Here is a 21,182-nt window from a genome sequence, read left to right as displayed (position 1 = left end):
GATGAAACCCCATCTCTACTAAAATACAAAAAATTAGCCGGGAGTGGTGGTAGGAGCCTGTAGTCCCAGCTACTCAGGAGGCTGAGGCAGGAGAATGGCGTGAACCCAGGAGGCAGAGCTTGCAGTGAGACGAGATCACGCCACTGCACTCCAGCCTGAGCAACAGAAAGACTCCGTCTCAAAAAAAAAAAAAAAAAAAAAAGAAGAAAGAAAAATGAAGGAGAAAGGTCTCTATACAGCATTACCTTTTGTATAAGACAGGTGAGGTGGAGAAGGAAAGAATATACATTCCTCTCTTATAGGTATGAAAACTAGATAGAATGGACATTCAAGTTCAACAAACTAGTTAAGAGCAGTTAAATGTGCATAGATGGATGGGAAGGCAGGAAGGCAAAGACTTCTTATTATACAACTTTTAAACTTTTTTATTTTGAACCACGAAAACAAATTTCAAAAGGAAAAATTTTAAACACTATTAATTGCTTTCAAATTAAAACCCAATCCAACAGGTCTGTTAATAGGACTATATGAGAAAATGTATACAAAGCACATCATCAGTGCTTGCCTCACCTACTTTAAGACTGTAAAATGAGCAAACTCTCTTACTTTATAATAGCCTAATCTCTTGCTAATCCTCACCCATTTCCATGCTCTACGATTCAGCCACAGAATCCTCTATGTTTGGGATTGAACCATACTTTCTTGTCTTAAGGTCTTTTTGCATAATATGTTACCTTTTGCCTTTCTCATCCTTCTAACTTCCTTTTACTCATCTTTAATCTCACCTCAGAGTTTGCTTTTTGTAGGATATACTTTTTTACAACCTCCCCACATTCACACATATACACAGAGACACACAGACTAGGCTGCATCAGAATCCCTTGCTCTTTCTTGTTACTCCCACAGTGTCTTATGGTTGGGGAGATACACTCCAGGTGACACGGCTTGACTCTCAATCTTGAGTTTCACACTTGCTAACTGTATGATCTGGAATAAATTTACCTAAATCCTTTCATCTCAGTTTGCTGATCTACAAAATAAAGATCCCATCTGCCTGATGGGACTGTTAACAAAGATTAAATGAGCTAATGTATGTAAAGCACACAGCTTGCCACATATTGAACAGTCATTAAATAGTAACCAGTTTTATTATACTTATGGCACTGAGCCCTTCGCTGAACTATTAATGTATTTCCCTCTTTGTTCCTCACAATGAAGATGCCTTTAAAAATTACACATACTTTAACACTTTTTAGGGGCAGAGACTGCCTTGATAACTTCTGTATACCCTGGTGGAGTATCTCATACAAGGTTGGTGCTCCGTAAATATTTGATAAACTACTTATGTCAATATGGTAAGTGATAACTTGGATATAAATAAACAAGCTTTCAAGACATCAATTTGGTCAGTTATTTCAATAAAAGATTACTATTCCTTCTGTATTCACAAGCAGAGAATGGTGATTTAACAACCCATTTCCCCCCCGTAATACAAATTAACCTGTTAAGATTTATCTAGAGGAGAAAAAAATCTAGCAGTTATCTCCTAAAATGATAAAAATAAAATTTTGCTTTAATCACCTTACAATTGCAAACTTAAGACACCTGATTCTGCTACTTGTGTTACTTTAAGAAAATTATTTAAACTTAACTATAAAATGACTACCAAATACTGGCAGGGATATAAAAGAACGAATGCTAGCAACCAGCACACTTCCTAATATGGAGCATATGTACAAATAATATGAGTAAAAATTATAAAAGACTATGATCTAAAAAATCAATTCATAAAACTACTAAACGAATTTAGATTTCCTCCCAACATTTCAAAAACTATATAAATGTGTTACACTTTATAGGAGCAAAACTGAACAAGAAAATGGAACATCCTTAAATAACTTACCAATAATATTCTCTATCAGAAAAAGATCAGCATATAATGTTTTATTTTAGGGTAAATTATGTATGACTAGTGGCAGGTGAAGTAAAAGTCACACTGCTGAACTGACAGGCTCAATGTACATCATTTATTTCAACATTCTGTACCTCGACATCCTGAACACTGGATAAAAAAGTTGATTAAATCCAGAAGTGCGATGTCCCTGTCTTGTTTATATGATTCAATCCAGTCATCCACCACGGACTGTGGAAAAAAAAATATAAAAATGAAAACTTCAAAAAAATTGATATTATAGCAAATAAATTTTCAAAAAAGTTTGTGTGTTTGTATGTGTTTCTATCTGAACAAGAAAATTACTTACCTGAAATTATTTCTCTGTAGCCTAATAAAATAGAGACTGCCTCATTTTTAAAGGCCAATAAAAAGTGACTTACTAGGTTTCAAAGATTTGTTTACAATAGAATCCAAAACAAACCTGACCTTACCAATCCCATTAAGTACAATAATTAAGCAAGCATAGATAATATTCAAACCATATTATGAAAATGATAAAAATTAAGTTCACTTCTACATAGACACAAACTTTCTGAGTTATCAAAAAGCATAATGCACGAGTAGTGCATACAAAGAATGCACATAATAAGAGGCATTTTTTTTCAAGAATACAAGAATGGCTTAATATTAAGAAATGAAATAACTGAATTTATCAAGAAAGTGAAAAATTAAAACAACTATTTATCAAATTAGATCTCAAAAATGTATATAAAATTCTGCAGCCAATCCAAAAAGAAAAAAAACTTTCTAGGAAAATAAGGGTTCAAGAAAATCTACTCAAAGGATAAAAAGACTAAAATATATTTGTTGTTGAAATACTTAAGATATTTCAACTAATTAAAGAACAAGGCAAGGATGCCCCTCTAACCATTTAACACAGGGTTGAAGTCTTTAGTGAATGCAAAAGTTAGTAAAATTTGAGTAAAGACAATTCTCCTTTCCTACAGATGACAAGAAAATCCAGGAGTCTCTATTAAAGTGATTCAAGAGATTAATAACAGGAAAATTTGACAAGGTAGCTGACAAGATAAATATACAAAATAACTTAGTGCAATAACTAGAAAATATAAATGGATTAGTAGCTTGTTCACAACAAAAAATACCTAAGAATACATCTTAGAGAACTTTTAATGAGGAAAATTATTAAAACTTACAGGATATAAAAAAAGACTTCAACAGGTATCATATTCTGAATTTTAAAAAAAGACTTAGTGCTGTATCAATAAAGTTTGAGAGTCTTGCCAACTTACAAGGCAAATTTAATGTAATTCCAGTTTGCATTCCAGTGGGCAGGATTCCTTGAGATTTTCTTGGGCAGAGGTAGGGATCAGAGGAAATGTATAAAAATGTGATTGTAAAAAAAAAAAATTTTGTGTACTAAGGTATATTCACATACAGTAAAATGCATTAATCTTGTTATATCTTAATTTTTATAAATAAACCCACCTGTGTAACCATGACCAAGATAAAGATAGAAAACATTTCCAGAACTAAAACAGGCTCCCTTAGGTTGCCTTCCAAGTAGTAACCATCCCCAGCACAAAGGGTAATTATTATAGTGATGCATATTACCATGGATTAGTTTGACATGATACTGAAACTCATATAAATGGTATCATCTTTTGTTTTTTATTTCTTTCAAACAAAGTTGTATCAGTAAGATTCAGCAGCATTGTTATGTGTATTAGTAATGCCTTTTTTGTATTGCTGAGTATTATTTCATTGTATGAATATACCGCAATCTATCACACATTTTACTGTTGAGGAATATGAGTACTCAACATTACTCAGCTGCAGTTGCAGTTTAGGGCTATCACAAATAAAACTGTTACGTACACACATTTTGATGAATATAAACATTCTTTTCTGTATTACAGACCCAAGAGCAGATTTGTTAACACACATTATACACACACATCAAGGCTTAGTAGATATGCCAAACAATTTCTCAAAACAAGTTGTAATAAATCACGCTTCCACCAGCAAGGTATGAAATCCAGCAAGATGTGAGATTTTCAGGTGCTCTACATCCTCACCCAAGACTAGGTATTGTCAGTTCTTTTAATTTAGCCCATTCTGATTGAGTATATCCCTTCTTTAATGATCTTCCATTGAGGAGAACCACTTTCCCTTGCTCCAAGTGAAAGAGAAGACTTTCTATACATAATACTGTTTCACTGTCTCATCACATTAGTGTCTGGGGGGGTTTGTTTTTAAAGTAAAGAGAAAACTAGAAAGAAGATTATGGTGGTAAGAGAGGGTCAAGAAGAAAATAATACCATGGTATCTGGGCAAGGTTCACCTCTGCTGAATAACGTGTCAGGTCCTGTAAGCTCAGGATGATGGTGAAACTAGAAGTGAATAGAGCAGATCAAGAGCAACTTTTAGACTCAGGACTGAAGCAGAAATGCTTTGCAACCTAGGTAACAAAGTGTGGCATAAAACTGAAGAAGTTACTTCCTCACTTTTACAGGGCTCCAGTAACGTAAAGGCAGTCTGACTAGAATTTTAATTCCCAAAGTAATTGTACTAACTTATACTCCCACCGGTAACATATGAAGAGCTCAAAACATTCTAAGACTGGTGCACAGGAACCTGCATTAGAAATATTAAAACTCTGGTCCGAGCATGTTGGCACACACTTGTAATCTCAGCACTTTGGGAGACCAAGGCAGGCATATGATGTGAGCACAGGAGTTTGAGACAAGCCTGGGCAGCAAAAATTACAAAACTTAGCTAGAGTGGTGGTGCATGCCTGTAGTCCCAGCTACTTGGTAGGCTGAGATCAGAGGATCACTTGAGCCTGAAAGGTCAAGGCTGTAGTGAGCAAAGATTGCACCAATGCACACCAGTGTGGGCAACAGGGCGAGACCCTGTCAAAAACCAAACAAACAAAAACTTGAGGCCAGGTACAGTGGCTTGCACCTGTATTTCTGACAACTTGGGAGGCCAAGATAGGAGGATGACTTGAGGCCAGGAGTTCAAGACCAGCCCAGGCAACATACACAGACCCTCATCTCTACAAAAAGCAAAGCAAAAAAATAGGCCGGGCACGGTGACTCACGCCTGTAATCCCAGCACTTTGGGAGACAGAGGCGGGTGGATCACGAGGTCAGGAGATCGCGACCATCCTGGCTAACACGGTGAAACCCCATTTTTACTAATACAAAAAATTAGCCAGGTGTGGTAGTGGGTGCCTGTAGTCCCAGCTACTTGGGAGACTGAGGCAGGAGAATGGTGTGAACCCAGGAGGCAGAGCTTGCAGCGAGCCAACATCGTGCCACTGCACTCCAGCCTGGGCAACAAAGTGAGACTCTGTCTCAAAAAAAAAAAAAAATTAGTAAGGAATGGTGGCACGTGACCACAGTCCCAGCCACTTGGGAGGCTGAGGGAGGACGATTACTTGAGCCTAGGAGTTTGAGGCTACAGTGAACTATGATCATGCTATCACACTCTAGCCTGGGCGAGAGAGTGAAACCCTGTCTCTAAAATGAATAAATAAGGCTGGGCGCGGTGGCTCACGCCTGTAATCCCAAGACTTTGGGAGGCCGACATGGGTGGAACACTTGAGGTCAGGAGTTCCAGACCAGCCTGGCTAAATGGTAAGACTCCATCTCTTAACGAAAAAGACAAAAGAAAGAGAGAGAGAGAGAGAGAGAGGAAGAAGGAGGAGGAGGAGGAGGAGGAGCAGGGAAAGAAGGAAAGGAAGAAAGAAGAAAAGAAGGAAGAAAAAGGAGGAGGAAGAAGAAGGAGGAAGAAGGAAGAAGAAAAGAAACAAAACGAAAAAGGGGGAAAAAAAAGTCAGGCATGGTGGCACACGCCTATAATCCCAGTTACTTAGGAGGCTGAGCCATGAGAATCACTTGAATGTGGGAGGCAGAGGTTGCAGTGAGCCAAGATGGTGCCACTGCACTCCAGCCTAGGCAACAGAGCAAGACTCTGTTTCAATTAAATAAATACAAATAAAATGAATAAATAAAATAAAGAAACATTAAAACACACTACAAAGGAACTGAAAAACAATCATAAATAGTAAACAAGGCCAGGCATTGTGGTCCATTCCTGTAAATCCAGCACTTTCATAGGCCGAGGCAGGCAGATCGCTTGAGCTCAGGAGTTTGAGACCAGCTTGGGCAATGCAGCAAAATCCGACTCTACCAAAAATCCACAAATTAGTCAGGTGTGGTGCTGCACACCTGTGGTCCCAGCTACTTGGGAGGTTGAGGTGGGCGGATCACTTGAGCCCAGAAGGTGGAGGTGGAGGATGAAGCTGCAGTGAGCTGTGAGCGTGCCACTGCACTGCAGCCTGGGTGACAGAAGCAAGACTGTCTCAAGGAAAAAAAAAAAGAAAAGTAAGCAAGTAATATAAGAGAAGAAAATACAGAAATAAAAATAAAAAATAGCTCTTTGCATTAAGGGAAAAAATAAATGCAGAAGAAATAGATCCAGATATACTTCCACTATGACAAAGAAGACATTTCAATTTTAGAGAGGAAAATTATTTATATAATAAATGATACTGACCCTGACATATTGGTTATTTATCCAGAAGTAAATAAAGTTGTACCTTTTATAAGCTCTCAGAGAGGTATGAAAACAAATGAATTTAAAGAACTGAACTCTAGGCCAGATGCAGTGGCTCACTCTTGTAATCTCGGAGCTTTGGAGGCCAATGAGGAAGGATCACTTGAGGCCAGGAATTTGAGAGCAGCCTAGACAACACAGTGACACCCTGACTCTACAAAACATTTTTAAAATAATTAGTTGAGCACAGTGGCACATGCCTATAATCCCAGCTATTCAGTAGTCTGAGGTGGGAGGGTCACTTGAGTCCAGGAGTTTAAGGTTGGAATGAACTGTCATCTTCAACTGCATTCCAGCCTGGGAGACAGAGCAAGAAAAAGGATTTAAAAAAAAAAAAAAAAAAAAAGAATTAAACTTCAGAGAGCCATGTATGAGCCTTTCTTGAGTTGGCAGAAAATGGCAACTGTTAGAAGCATTGCCAAGTATGGGCATAGCTGGTTGGATAATGCAGCCTGTCATAATACAGAGGATCACGACTAAGAATTTGTTTTAGAAATCACATGTGGCACATAATCAAATTGTGCTGAAAATTTTCAAGAAGAGAAAAAAAAAATTCAAGCAATCAAAGGCTACATATAGGGAAACAAAGAATAGAATAATGAAACACTTCCCATTAAAAACAAAGCAAGCCCATGGACAATACAGTAACATATTTAATGTCCTGAAGAAAGATGAAAAACTCCATCCAGAATTTTTTATTTGGCCAAAAAAAAACCTTTCAAAAAAAGACAAATAAAAGATTTTCAGACTAAAAACTAAAACAAAAAATAAAAACAAAACCAACTTCATGAAAGAGAGATTGTCCAGGCTGGATAAAAAGACCCAACTGGCTGGGTGCGGTAGCTCACACCTGTAATTCCACCACTTTGAGACGCCAAGGAGGGCGGATCACGAGGTCAGGAGATGGAGACCATCCTGGCTAACATGGTGAAACCCTGTCTCTACTAAAAATACAAAAAAATTAGCCGGGCGTAGTGGCAGGCGCCTGTAGTCCCAGCTACTCTGGAGGCTGAGGCAGGAGAATGGCCTAAACCCGGGAGGCGGAGCTTGCAGTGAGCTGAGATCCGGCCACTGCACTCAAGTCCGGGCGAGAGAGCGAGACTCCGCCTCAAAAAAAAAAAAAGAATATTCACCAAAATAAATCATAAATCAAACCTCCGTAAGTTTTTAAACACTGAAATAATACAGAGCAAGCTGTCTTGCAATAACAGATTTAAAAATCTGTCCCATCTGATTTAGAAATCAGTAACAAAAATATATATAAAATGTCCCCAAATGTTTGGTAATGAGAAAATTTTTTAAACTGAATAAAAACATCTCAAAAACTGTAGAATCCACCTAAAGCAGTGTTTACAAGAAAATTTAGAGCTTTAAATATTTATAATTTATAGTTAAGTTATAGTTTATATAAAGAAGGGTTTAAATCAATGACCTAATAATCTACCTTTTTGGTTGTGGGTTTTTTTTTTTTTTCTTTGAGACAGGGTCTCACTCTGTCACCCAGGCTAGGGTCCAGTGGCACGATCACAGCTCACTGTAGCCTCAATCTCCCAGGCTCAAGCTATCCTTCCACCTCAGCCTCTCAAGTAGCTGCGAACAGAAGCATACACGACTGCGCCTGGTTAATTTTTGTATTTTTGGTAGAGACGGGATTTCACCATTTTGCCTAGGCTGGTCTCGAACACCTGGGCTCAAGAAATCCTCCCGCCTTGGCCTACCAAAGTGGCTTCTACCTTAATAAACAGAATATTCCGATGTGGATTGTCTTTATGTGGAGGATAAGGAAAAGTATGCAATTTAATTCCAACAGAAAATTAACAGAAAGGCTATTTCTGATAACACAGCCACAGACCCAAAGAGAAGGCTATAGCTTTAGAGCATCTGAATCTGATTACAGACACACAGTCATTCTGGGACCTAAGGTGACAGAGGATCTTGTATCCTTAACAAGCGGCTTCCAAGGTCAACCATGAATATCAATAATAAAGACAGTATTTCATGGGAAATTTTTGTAAGTCATGTTTGGAAGTAGTCCATATCATTTCAGCTAATATTAATACTCCACAGGCAAGAACTTGTTAGCTAGCCATATCTGAATGCTATGGAAGTAGAGAAATGGAGTCTCTGTTTGCCAGCAGCCTCCTTGAACGCTCTTCACTATGAAAAAGGAAAAATAACTTTTGGTAGACAGCAAGTCATCTCTGCCAAAAACTGCCCCTCTGGCTACCAATATTTATATGCAGCCTTCCCCTGACTTAGAGAAAATATTTATTTGCATGGATATGAGTATTATAGTACTATTTACTATTAAAAAAACCTCACTAAACAATTTAAATGTCTATAAAGGAACGTTTCACTAAATGATATATCCATACAGTAGAATGAAATGTAACTAGTAATACAAATGAGCTGAATCTATGTTAGCACTAATGATAGAAAAAGTTGTTTCTGACATTAAATGCACAAAGAAATGAGTATGATTCTATTTTTTAAGTACATAAATCTCTCTTTTTCTCTCACACACACACAAACACACAAACATGGGAAAAGGTATGGAAAAATTCAATCTGTGACACTAATAGGATTAAATGCCCTCAATTCATTACAGTTTAAGACTTCGCTACAAAGAAAACCTTGAGACCTGAGCCATAGAACCTCAATGAGAAAGCTACAACAAGCAGCATCTGAATCATAGATTACATTCATATGACAAAAATGATGACATCTGCTATAATTATGATTTTATTATATTGTACTAGCAGGCAGTATAAAAATTAATATTCTGTCTTGTTCCACAAGGCATATGAGGTAGTTTAAAAATAACATTTTTTTAAATTGAGAAGAATAGAAAACCATTAAGATTACAAAGAGGAAATATAAATATATGGAAAAGAGCAGTCAATATCGTAGTTAAAGATGAGTTTTAAATTTGCCTAAGCTCCCTATAAGGTAAATCTAAAAGATCAAGCAATTCAATCCAGATATCTACACAGTACAGAGTCCACATTCTTCAAATTCTATTAGGTAAGTATACTTTTCTCAGTAAGCCATTTGGTAGGACCTCGGGTAAGCAGACAAGGGCACAGAGAATTAGTATTCTATAATGCTGCTTAAGAGTAGATTCATTTGCTTTGGAGAAAGACAAGCAGACGGAAAAGATAATACAATTACATTACTTTGTAAATTCAAGAACTTAATCAGGAATCTTGAATGAAAGACCTTCCCACTTCCAAACTGAGAATCACTGTATAATAAATGTTTAAGTAATCCTTTTCAACATAGCTTTTAGCAATATCACACACATTTTCAGTGAATGCATATATAAATACTATGTAGTTAGACAGAATTTTTTTTATTACTCCATGAGGTTAGACTGTTATTTTATCTTCAGGTATAAGCTAAAACATTACTGATTTTCAGAGCTCTCCAAAGCCTGTTTTATTGCTTTTATTGTTTCACATTTTTTAAATGTAACTCTTCAGGGGCTGTGGAGAAAAACTGACACTATAGACATGATACTATTTCTTTCACTAGTTATTAACTAACTGCAGTTTCAGGCCAATGAGATCTAATCATATAGCCCTTCATGTGATAAGCCATATTTTCATTTTACCTTAGGAACAGAATTACAGCTTTCAGTATCACTTCAATATCACTTTTTAGAGAAATAAATATATAATGCCCCATGACAAGTATACTTTTCATACTTCATTTGATACCAATGTTTTGTGTTTTTTCTGCTTTGTATTATTCTGCTTTTGAAATAGAAAATTATTTTCAACAAATGTACATACTTTCAATTTAACCTGGTACGCAACCAGGTTAAAAATTTAGTACTGTAACAGTGATTTCTAAATAAATATAGCACAAAAAGGAATGTCTTAAATATCAACTATCTTCAAGTTTTTATATTAATATTTCCTTCCAGTTTGTAGGCTATCTTTATAGTTACTATATTTATCTTGCAGAAGTTCTCATCAGAGAAATTTTAGCAAAACTTCCCCTTTTTTTTTTGAGACAGGGTCTCACTCTGTCACCCAGGCTGGAATGCAGCGGTACGAACGGAACTCACTGCAGCCTTGATCCCCTAGGCTCAAGCAATCCCCCCACCTCAGCTTCCCTAGTAGCTAGGAACATAAGTGCACACCACCCATGCCTGGCTATGGGTTTTTTTTTTTTGTATTTTTTTTATACAGATGAGGTTTTGCCACGTTGCCTAGGCTGGTCTCGAACAAAAAACACAAAAATTAGTCAGGCATGGTGGTGCATACCTGTAGTCCCAGCTACTTGGGAGGCTGACACGGGAGGATCATTTAAGGTCAGGATGAGCCCAGGATGCCGAGGTTGTGGTGAGCTGAGATTGTGCCACTGCGCTCAGGTCTGGGCAACAGAGCGAGACCCCATGTCAAAGGAAAAAGAACAAAGAAAAGAAAGGCAAGTAAACATTATTTTTAAGAGGAAAATCCACCTAATCAGTAAAAGATTTAAATCTAGTGGTAGCCAGAATGGAAAAATGACACACATCTAAGTCCAGCTAGGTAAAATTCATGAATTCAAAGAAAAAAGTAAAAATCTTGTAAATACTAGAACCAATAATAAAACAAGTCAGATATAATGGACCATCTCTATCCTTACACACGAAGCATCCAATCGGCTTTCAATGTCTTACTTCTTAAGCAATTAGCTAAGAAACTAGACACAAGGGAGAAACCTCTGTATCCATTATCAATGTATTGCCTCTTGGCCCCAAATTTAGCCTTCAGTATCTGTTCTGGAATAATGGACGAGACTATATAAATATTTCTCCTTTACATTAAGAAGGATGTTAAGTTTTATCAGTACAGAGCTCTGAAAGGATACTGCAGGAGGAAGGGGTCTCCTCTTCCTAGTTCTGGTATGTTGAGTTTAGCTTTTTTTGCTCTTGCTGCATGGTTCATCACTGGTGAGTATATATAAGAAAATCCAGTAGTGGTCAGCCTCACACCAAGAGTATGCAGTCTTTTGTTGACCTTGTGCCCAAGCCGGGGACTGGTGATTACTCTCTTGATGCAGCCCTTCCAATATGGACACTGGCATGCTCCAGGACTCATACTGGGAGCAGTGCCCTGTCTCTCCCTATAAAACTGTCTACCATATTCAACACAACTACTCAGAGAGTTGTTTCCTGCTACCCAGCAACTGCTAACCAGTTCTGGCCAAGGCAAGAACTTACAGTGAACTTCTCTACATTCCAATGGGCAGCAATCCAACTTATCAGACAAGGTCTGAACTCCAACCCAGGGAAGGGGACCTCTCCCTTTCCACCCCTTTCCAACTTTATCTTTTCTTGAGAAATCTCCTTAATCCCTAGGATATCCTCTAGAGTTACCTTTACATTTTTGTAGTTACTCCTCTATCATAGCTTAGTAATTACTTATAATAAATTTTATCGGCAATCTGGCTCTTGATTAAACCCAGATTGATTAAAAAAAAAAAAAACTGGTTCCAGGGGATAAATCAGAAAAGAAGAGACAAGGGAATTTGAATCATATCCTTGGGATTAAAGATAGAGCTTAGCTCCTTGCCAAGGAAATGGGATGCTAGTAATCGATGGCATATAGTAACTTGGGAAAATTAAGCTATCGCTGATGGCTGATTGTGATAAAGTGCCAATTCAAGCACATGCCTTGAAAGCTTACATGACTGATGAATTTGGGAATTATGGCAATAATTATGGCTGTAAAGGCAGCAGGGTTAAGAAAGATCCTTTTAAGTACACATGAGTATTTACAGAGATAAAACAAAAAGCTCAAGTTAATTAATGCTCAGTTTAAATGATAATCTGAGAAAGCTAGAGAATTTCCACGAAGAATCCCAGAATGTCTCATTTCTTATAGGTGAGGGGCTGATTTTGTTGAAAATCAAGCCAGAAAATCTAATTGTGTCAGAGGCAATAACAGTTTAATTCAGTCTCACCGAGTTTCTCATCTGGAAGTAAGAATCTTAACTGACAAAGAATGGGATCCTAAAACTTGGAACAGAGAAATCTGGTTGGTCCCAGATCAAACTAGCAATTTTGAATAGCTCTCCTCCATCCTCCAAGTAATTCTGAGCCTCCTATACCAGTGGAAGTAGCTTGCTTTCCAAGGTTTGAGAAGACTAGCCTTCTTAAGCTTGAAAGCCCTCTGATAACTTTACATGGGTAGATGCCTTGAAGGGGGATGCTCATTCTCCTGAAGACTTACCAAAACCAGCCCCCTGATGCCACTAGATCCATGACTAGGGTCAAATCTCAGCATGCTCCAAGAAGACAAATACACACTATAACTCAGAAGAAAATAGCTTATATAATCAACAGAAATCTGAGGCACATGTATGATAGTAGATTCTAAAAGTATTTTACCAAAGGAGGTGGAATATAAAACCATAACAGGTCAAATTAATTGGTATCAGGCGCACTTACTAGAGATTCCAGATTTCATACATTAGTTCATGTTGCTGAAAGTGACTACAATAGCTTATCTGGTTGGTGCACTGAAAGCTGGATTTAACAGCTGAGATACCACAGCTTCCCTGGCATTGACAGAGTCCAGTGATTTCGGGAGTTAGTAATGCTGGACTAGACTTACCATGTGAGAACTATACACATGCAGCCCCATTCCTCAGCTATGCTCCACAAGAGGGCCCAGAGGCAATGAAAACTACAATAGTGAAGGGAGTAACTACATCTACCCGCTTTTAAAGCTCTATAAGCTTACTCTTTTTTGTAAGTCAGCTATGACTATGGGGAATGTGGTCATTAAGAGGTTTCTAAGAAGATGATGGGATCCCAAGGTAACACAGCCCAAGTGGCCACACTTAATCATCAAAGACAAAGTGAGAAAACTGTCTATAAACGGCAGTAGGGACACACTGGTATTCACAACATCTTGGCCTGCAGAGATCTTGGGCAGTAGATACTATTACCAGTGCCCCTAGGAACAAAATAGGTGGGCAGCCCACAAGAGTACTGTTTGATTTATGTAGAAGAAGAAACTTTAGGCCTGATAGGCAGAAATCTAACTGGTGGAGAGTTATGGTCTCTCAGCAGTCTCCAGACCTGGGTCAGTTCACAGACCCAGAGCCCCTTGAGTGAAAGGGAAACCAGCTCCCTGCACAACTATTCCAAGTACATACAATAAACCTTTTAATCCTTTCCCAAAGGGACCTGCTCTGCAGCCATTAATTTGAGATACTGTGCATTGTTAAAAGGAAACATCCAGACCTTTCATGTATTAATAGACACTGTCTCTGAATTGACATTAATTCTTGGGGATTCAAAATGCCATTGTATTCAGGGGCTTACAGTGGTCAGGTAACAGATGATGGAGTTGTAACTCATGTTTGTCTAAGAGTGGGACGACCAGTAACCCACCCTGTGGTTTTTTCCCCACTTTCAGAATGTATAATTGGAAAAAGACATACTTGGCAACTGGCAGAATCCCCATATCAGCTTTCTAACCTACAGGATAAAGGTCATTAAGGTTAAGTATAGCTAAAGGGAAGTTCGTGGAACTTCCTCTCCCTACCGAGATAATCAACTAGAAGTAAACACTACACCCCTGGGGAATTGCAGAGTTTAATCAAAGACTTGAAAGAAGTGGGGGTGGCAAAATCTATTACATCTTCATTTAACTCACTAGTTTGGCCTATGCTGAAGTTAGAGAGATCTTGAAGAATGACTATGGACTATCATAAAGTTAATCAGGTGGTTAACATTAACTGTAGTGGCAGCCCCTGAAACTTGATATGCAGCTACTGACCTCACTTACTCCTTTTTCTCCAATTAACAAGAACCACTCAAAGCAAGTTGTTACCTGAAATGGACAAAAGTATACCTTCGTACTCAACTAAGTATGAATGCTTTTGCACTATGGCACTATGCTAGTTCTCCTGTCTCTGCCATAAGGTAGTTGTATTGGTTATCTATTATCTCACAATTTCTGTGGATTCAGGAATCTGAACACAGCTCAGTTGAATCCTCTGTTTAGGGTCTCATTAGGCTGCAATCAAGGCACTCACTGTGTTGCATTCTCATCTGGATGATCAACTGGGAAAAAGCGATTTCTAAGCTCACTTAGATTGATTTCCTTGTGGTTGTATAACTGAAGCCCTTGACGTCCTGCAGGCTAATGGCTAGAGACAGACCTCAGGGCCAAGAAGCTGCCCACAGTTACTTGCTACATGGGATTCTCCAATACGTCATTTTATTCCACAAAACATCACATTCTGAAAACGTGTTCCAGACCACTGACTGCCCTGATACTTTATTGAGGTGTCCACAGGCCTCTGACTTTGAGAGGGTTGGAGAGGCAACTCCTACACTCCATTTTGCATGTTTTACTAAGGCTTTAGATGTACTCCCCATTCATCGTACACAATTAGCACAATGCTGTCAGTGTGTATAAAATATCAGTAAATAATTATGTAAATGCCAGAGGAGAAAAAAGCTAAAAGAAATGAAAACATTCCTTAGAGGACCAGGTTGGAGGTGGAGAGGACTGAACAGGGGATCAGGGGATTGCTATTTTGGTCACAATACCATTTGAATTTTTTTTTTTTTTTTTTTGAGACGGAGTCTCACTCTGTTGCCAGGCTGGAGTGTAGTGGCGCGATCTCGGCTCACTGCAACCTCCACCTCCCATGTTCAAGCAATCCTCCTGTCTCAGCCTCCCGAGCAGCTGGGACTACAGGCGCGCACCACCACGCACAGCTAATTTTTTGTATTTTTAGTAGAGATGAGGTTTCATTATGTTGGCCAGAATGGTCTTGATCTCTTGACCTCGTGATATGCCTGCCTTGGCCTCCCAAAGTGCTGGGATTACAGGCATGAGCCACCATGCCTGGCTCATTTGATTTTTTTTAAGTCATGTACACGTGTTACTTAGATAAAAATAAGGAAGAAAATAAAGATATGAATCAATAAATACTAGGTAAATAAAAAAACAGAAAAACTGTGGTGACAATATTAACATCAAGTTAGTATTTAAGATTAGAAGCACTAAACACTAAACAGGTGGTTATTATATGGTAAAAGGCTAAATATACAAAGTAGGCAAACAAATCATTTGCTTTGAGTTTGCATTTATTCTTGTATAATTCTTCAATCTAACAGTTTTTCACCAATTTTTTTCTCATTTAATTATTACTTTATTATTTACTACATCTAGATTCTATTTTGGCATACGGTATGAGGTAAAAATCTTGTGCTTTTCTGTTTTTCTTCAAGTTGTTAATCAACTGTCGGTCACAATTACAAGAGAAAGTGTCAGGAGAACAAAAAAAATTTTTTTGTAGAGGTGAGGTCTCACTATGTTGTCCAAGCTAGTGAACTCCTGGGCTCAAGCAATCCTCCTGCCTCAGCCTCCCAAAGTGTTGGGATTATAAGTGTGTGCCACCAAGCCCAGACAAGAACATAATTTTTAACATTAGTTACGTTATTGTTACACTTAGGTCTATTTCTGCTCAAGTGATCCATCTGCCAGCTGTTGAGCCATGTTAATTTACATTACTATTTTCTGAAGTTTTATGATACAATCTACAAATCAGTAGAGCAAGTCCTTCATTACTCTTCATTTTCAGAATTTTCTTGGCCACTAACATGTACGTTCTACTCAATCATTGAGCAAGTTCAAAAACAATCCCTAATATTTTGCTGCTGCATTACATACATAAATTATTTTAAAAAGATTTTTAAAGGAAACACAAATATTTCAGAAAAAAATTACCTGTCTTTTTATCAAAGAAACGCAAATAGACCATTTTAATCTTTCAAATAACAAATAATATATCTAAATGATGACCCTCAGTGTTGCCAGAGGTTTGCAAAATAAGTATTTACAATGCTGGTAGGGAGAGCTATTTGGTAATATTTATACAAAACCTTAAAAATATTAACATTTTGGACCCAGCAGCCCTAGTTAAATGAATCACATAAAAAATTACATGGTCATTAAGATTTTCTAAATGTTTACTTCTACTTAGGATAATGAAAAATTATAACACAATCAAAACGGAAATGAAAAAATTGAAATTACAGAATACCATATATTAAAAATTCACATATATTCCAGGAATACCAACAGTGGAAAAAATTAATCATTCCACTTTTATAAAACAAATATAACTTTAACATAAGCCTAGACCAAACACCAAACAAAACAGCAGGAATCAAAATCTTAAAAATTATGACTATGTGTGATATCTTCTCTTCCTTTTAAAGTTTTCTTCTAAATTTCTAACAAGAGTATGTATGAGTTAAATCAAAAAGTAATAAACGTTATTTTAAAAATCATACATCTAAAAGGAAATAATTTGTTAAATCATCTTAGTAAATCACTAAGTGCTGACTATACATATTTTACAGTGGAAGGTGCTAAGTGGCTACAAAAAGTGCTTAGCATAGTTTCTGATACAGGAAAACATTTAATCCTGCTTTGTTTTTTGTGTGGGGGTTGAAGAGGTGGGGGTGGGGGGTTAACAAAGAAATACAAATGTATCAAAGGTACATAGCCAATACCTGCAATGAGGGAAGTTCATATATTAAACACCACTAGAAGAGGCTCACCACAGTTTTAAGGAGAGCTGAGGGAGTTTGTCTCACATGTAACAGATGCTTTTAAAGTTACAGTTAACATTAACCACCTGTTTCTCAGAGACCCATTAGCAAGAGCTGATAATGGAAAAAGGAAAGAAAAACTCCTTTGCTAGTTGCTAATAGTATAATGCCAGACTTTAAATTTGGATCATATAAATTAGCAATTCCAGGCCAGGCAAGGTGGCTCATGCCTGTAATCAATCCCAGCACTCTGGGAGGCCAAGGAGGGTGGATCACCGGAGGTCAGGAGTTCGAGACCAGCCTGGCCAACGTGGTGAAACCCTGTCTCTACTAAAAACACAAAAATTAGCCGGGTGTGGTGGTGCACACCTGTGATCCCAGCTACCTGGGAGGCTGAGGCACAACAATTGCTTGAACCCAGGAGGCAAAGGCTGCAGCCAGCCAAGATCGTGCCATGGCACTACAGCCTCAGCAACAGAGTGAGACACAGTCTCAAGGAAAAACAAAAAAAGCCTAATTAGAATATCAATTACAAGGAAACTAGGGGAAGGAAGATATTTAGCGACTTGCCCAAGACCATCCCAGCTAAATAATGACAACTTTCTATATTTGTCTTCTCATAATTTTTCCCCACTGGGTCAGCTACATGTCACTCAAAAAGCAAAAAAAAAAAAAAAAAAAAAAAAAAACTACTGGAGAGCCTATACAATTGTTCAATTTTAAAGCCAATGTATTCTAAACACCTAACCCAATAAAACTTTTTAAATGACCATGTAATCTGTATTACCAACAATCGTTAAAAGCACAATGCTGTCCTGTCCTGGTACTCTGATATACCATACTGCTCTTGGTTTCTTTCTCCTGTTTTATTCTTCCACTGATCTTCCTTCAAGACTATTTCCACTAAAAATATCTGGACTGAAAACAATAAACTAGTAGTTCACACAGTAAAATTCCTCTATACATTCAACCAGTTCACAAAACCTCCTTGGCCCTTATCTGAAACTAGGCTGTTCTCCCAGTAACCTTGGAATATTCCAGTACTTCCTTTTTAGGTACTTTATGATAACTGCTGTCTCCTAGCTACTAACTGTCACATGCAAGCCATCCTGTTTCTATCAGCATTCAAAAGACTGATCAGCCTTTAGGACCCTTGCAGGATTCCTACCACCACTCCTCCACCTTGTGATAAATCAGCCTCGTAAGTCACCCCTCCTTCCAGCTCAGTCACCGAAGCTTTGTTTTTTGGTTCACAGTGTTCTCTATCCTAATTCGACCATAATGCTGAGGCATTTTGATATTCTTATTGAAGATACATCCAATATCTTTCAATCCACAATTTCTACTTCTGTAGGTCTGAGGAGAAGCTAGCAAGGAACATACCAAGTCAAGCCTCTGAGTGACAGGTGAAGGATGAAGTTTTAATATGGGACATGGGGCTTTTAACTTTAAGTATGTTTTTTCAGGTCCTCTCTGCATCCAGTTAGGAGACATTCATATCCTAGCCTATTAATGCTGCAAATGGCATGACATCTATAAACATTTTCTAAGACTATACATGCCAGATTATACTCTGTCTTGTTTCAAGTAACTCAGGACACTCAATGAACTACAAGTACTGAAAGGAATTCCTGGAACCAATCATAATTCACATTCTTGTTCTTTTTGCTGAACAGTAAATTTAGACTACTATCTAGGTTACAGAGCCTTAGGAGAAATATCAAATAATTATATAAACTGGAACAGCTACAAATTTCATCTTCAATGCCTTTAACAATTATTTTACCTGTCCTAGATCAGTTTTCTCACTTATGTCTTTTAAATCAATTCCAGGCAGGGAGCAGTGGCTCACACCTATAATCCCAGCAATTTGGGAGACCAAGATGGGCAGCTCACCTGAGGTCAGGAGTTTGAGACCAGCCTGGCCAACATGGTAAAACCCTGTGTCTGCTAAAAATACAAAAATGAGCCAGGTGTGGTAGTGTGCACCTGTAATCCCAGCTACTGGGGAGGCTGAGGCAGGAGAATCGCTGGAACCAGGAAGGCAGAGGCTGCAGTGAGCCGAGATCACACCACTGCACTACAGCCTGGGCAACAGAGCAAGACTCCATCTCAAAACAAACAAACAAACAAAACACACAAAAATTATCTGGGCATGGTGGCCTGTAATCCCAGTCATTAAGGAGGTTGAGACAGGAGAATTACTTGAATACTGTGAGCTAAGATGGCACCACAGCACTCCAGCCTGGGTGACAGAGTGAAACTCAAAAAAAAAAAAAAAAAAAAAAAATCTTAAATTTTATGTTATGTGTATTTTAGCACAATTAAAATTATGTATATATGTATGTCTATCTTGTATTTTTAAAGTTTTGGGATATTGAGCATTTTTCCAATAGAAACTTAAAATGGTGGTTAGATTCTTGAATTAGTTTACAAAATCCTATTTGTATTTTATATTTGATTCATAACATAGCTAAAAGATGACACATTTGCAACAGTATTGATGTGTATCTATATATACTCATATATAGAGATATATAGCTACATATTTTTTAAACAGGAGTAAAGTTACTGAATATTCCATCTATTCATCTTTTCATTTTGTTCCATTGGATTCTGACATGTTTAGTCTTTAGCTGTAAGTACCCTAACCAACAGACAGAAGTGGTATTGCAAAAGCAGAGATGGTAATAGAGAAATTTTAGTAACATCATTACACTATGAGGCTCCAAGATCAATCCTAACCCATTTGTCAAGGACTAACCACTATTAAGTGTGGTGTTATTTGCAAATAAATATTCATAATCCCGGGAATGCTTGTAATAGACTTCAAAATATTGTCTTGGGAAATATTGAGAGTTGTGAAGTAATCCTCTTTATCCGAGCAGTTGTAAAAGTAACATGTAATATTGCTTGTGTCTTTTAGAATTCAGATATTCCTATACTTTTCAGTCTACAACGTGTCCTGCTCATTCTTGGCCTTTTCTTCACTGGCCTCTTGCCCTTTGTGCCCATTCGAGAACAGTTTTTTGAAATCCCAATGCCTTCTATTATACTGAAGTAAGTGGTTACCCTTTTATTTTAAAATCCATTATCAATTATAGAAAGACTAAGATAAAAGCTCACTAATATCAACATCAATGATGAAGAAGAGATTTCTGTAGTGATTTCCATGTTCTATTACCTGACCTGTATTATGCATTTTTATATAATTAAGACACATTCTCTAAAACAAATAATCAGGACCCATCTCAGATTATAATGATTTTCTGTGCCTGTATAGTCAGAAATCAGATAAAAGGAATTTAGTTTAATTACAGAAGGTCAATAATTATTTTATTCTCACACCAAATAGCAGTTACCCTCCACTTTCCCTTCTTTCTACTTCATTGACAGCTCTACCCAGCTGAAATTCCATTAAACTCCAAATTAAACAATGGTACTACTGTAATACATTTAGGAAGGAAAACCACCACCACCATAAAAACTCTGGAGATAGGAAAACAAAAGGGTACAGTTAGCTTATATAGGATACTGTTTTTTGTTTTTTTTTTTGAGATGGAGTTTCACTGTTGTAGCCTAGGCTGGAGTGCAAAGGCATGATCTCGACTCACTGCAACCTCTGCCTCCCAGGTTTAAGTGATTCTCCTGCCTCAGCCTCCCAAGTAGCTGGTATTACAGGCACCCGCCACGTCACCTGGCTAATTTTTGTATTTTTAGTGGAGACTGAGGCTTCACCATGTTGGTCAGACTGGTCTCGAACTCCTGACCTCAGGTGATCCACCCACCTCCTCCCAAAGTGCTGGGATTATAGGCGTGACCCACCTTGCCCAGCCAGGATCCTTTTATATTTACATAATTCCTCTACTAGAAAAGCCTTGCATTTCACTTGCTAATTTACTAGAAAGATAAAAATACATAGATTGTAAAAATACATAGGTACATAAAAACACTTCGATTGCCTGATAAATACTAAGCACTCATAAGTGATAGCTTTTATTGTTATCTTTATTATTATAAAGAATGATAGCTTCATCCCAAAATTCTACACACTTCTTTTTTTTTTTT

At 37.6% G+C, this 21,182-nt stretch overlaps 1 protein-coding gene across 2 annotated transcripts in view; it reads right to left on the bottom strand.

Moving 5' to 3' along the window:
- Nucleotides 1-21,182, bottom strand: part of STAG1 (stromal antigen 1) — a 301,019-nt gene that overhangs the window by 233,022 nt on the left and 46,815 nt on the right. For both annotated transcript variants that reach the window (XM_011958167.1, XM_011958168.1), the window contains exon 4: nucleotides 2,047-2,143. In XM_011958167.1, the coding sequence (XP_011813557.1) occupies nucleotides 2,047-2,143 (97 nt within the window). The remainder of the gene's footprint in view (nucleotides 1-2,046; nucleotides 2,144-21,182) is intronic.

This window comes from Colobus angolensis, unplaced genomic scaffold (assembly GCF_000951035.1).
Source record: "Colobus angolensis palliatus isolate OR3802 unplaced genomic scaffold, Cang.pa_1.0 Scaffold46, whole genome shotgun sequence".
Classification (NCBI taxonomy): Eukaryota; Metazoa; Chordata; class Mammalia; order Primates; family Cercopithecidae; genus Colobus; species Colobus angolensis.
Note: the sequence above shows the minus strand (reverse complement) of the source record. Positions and strands in the feature narration are given on the sequence as shown.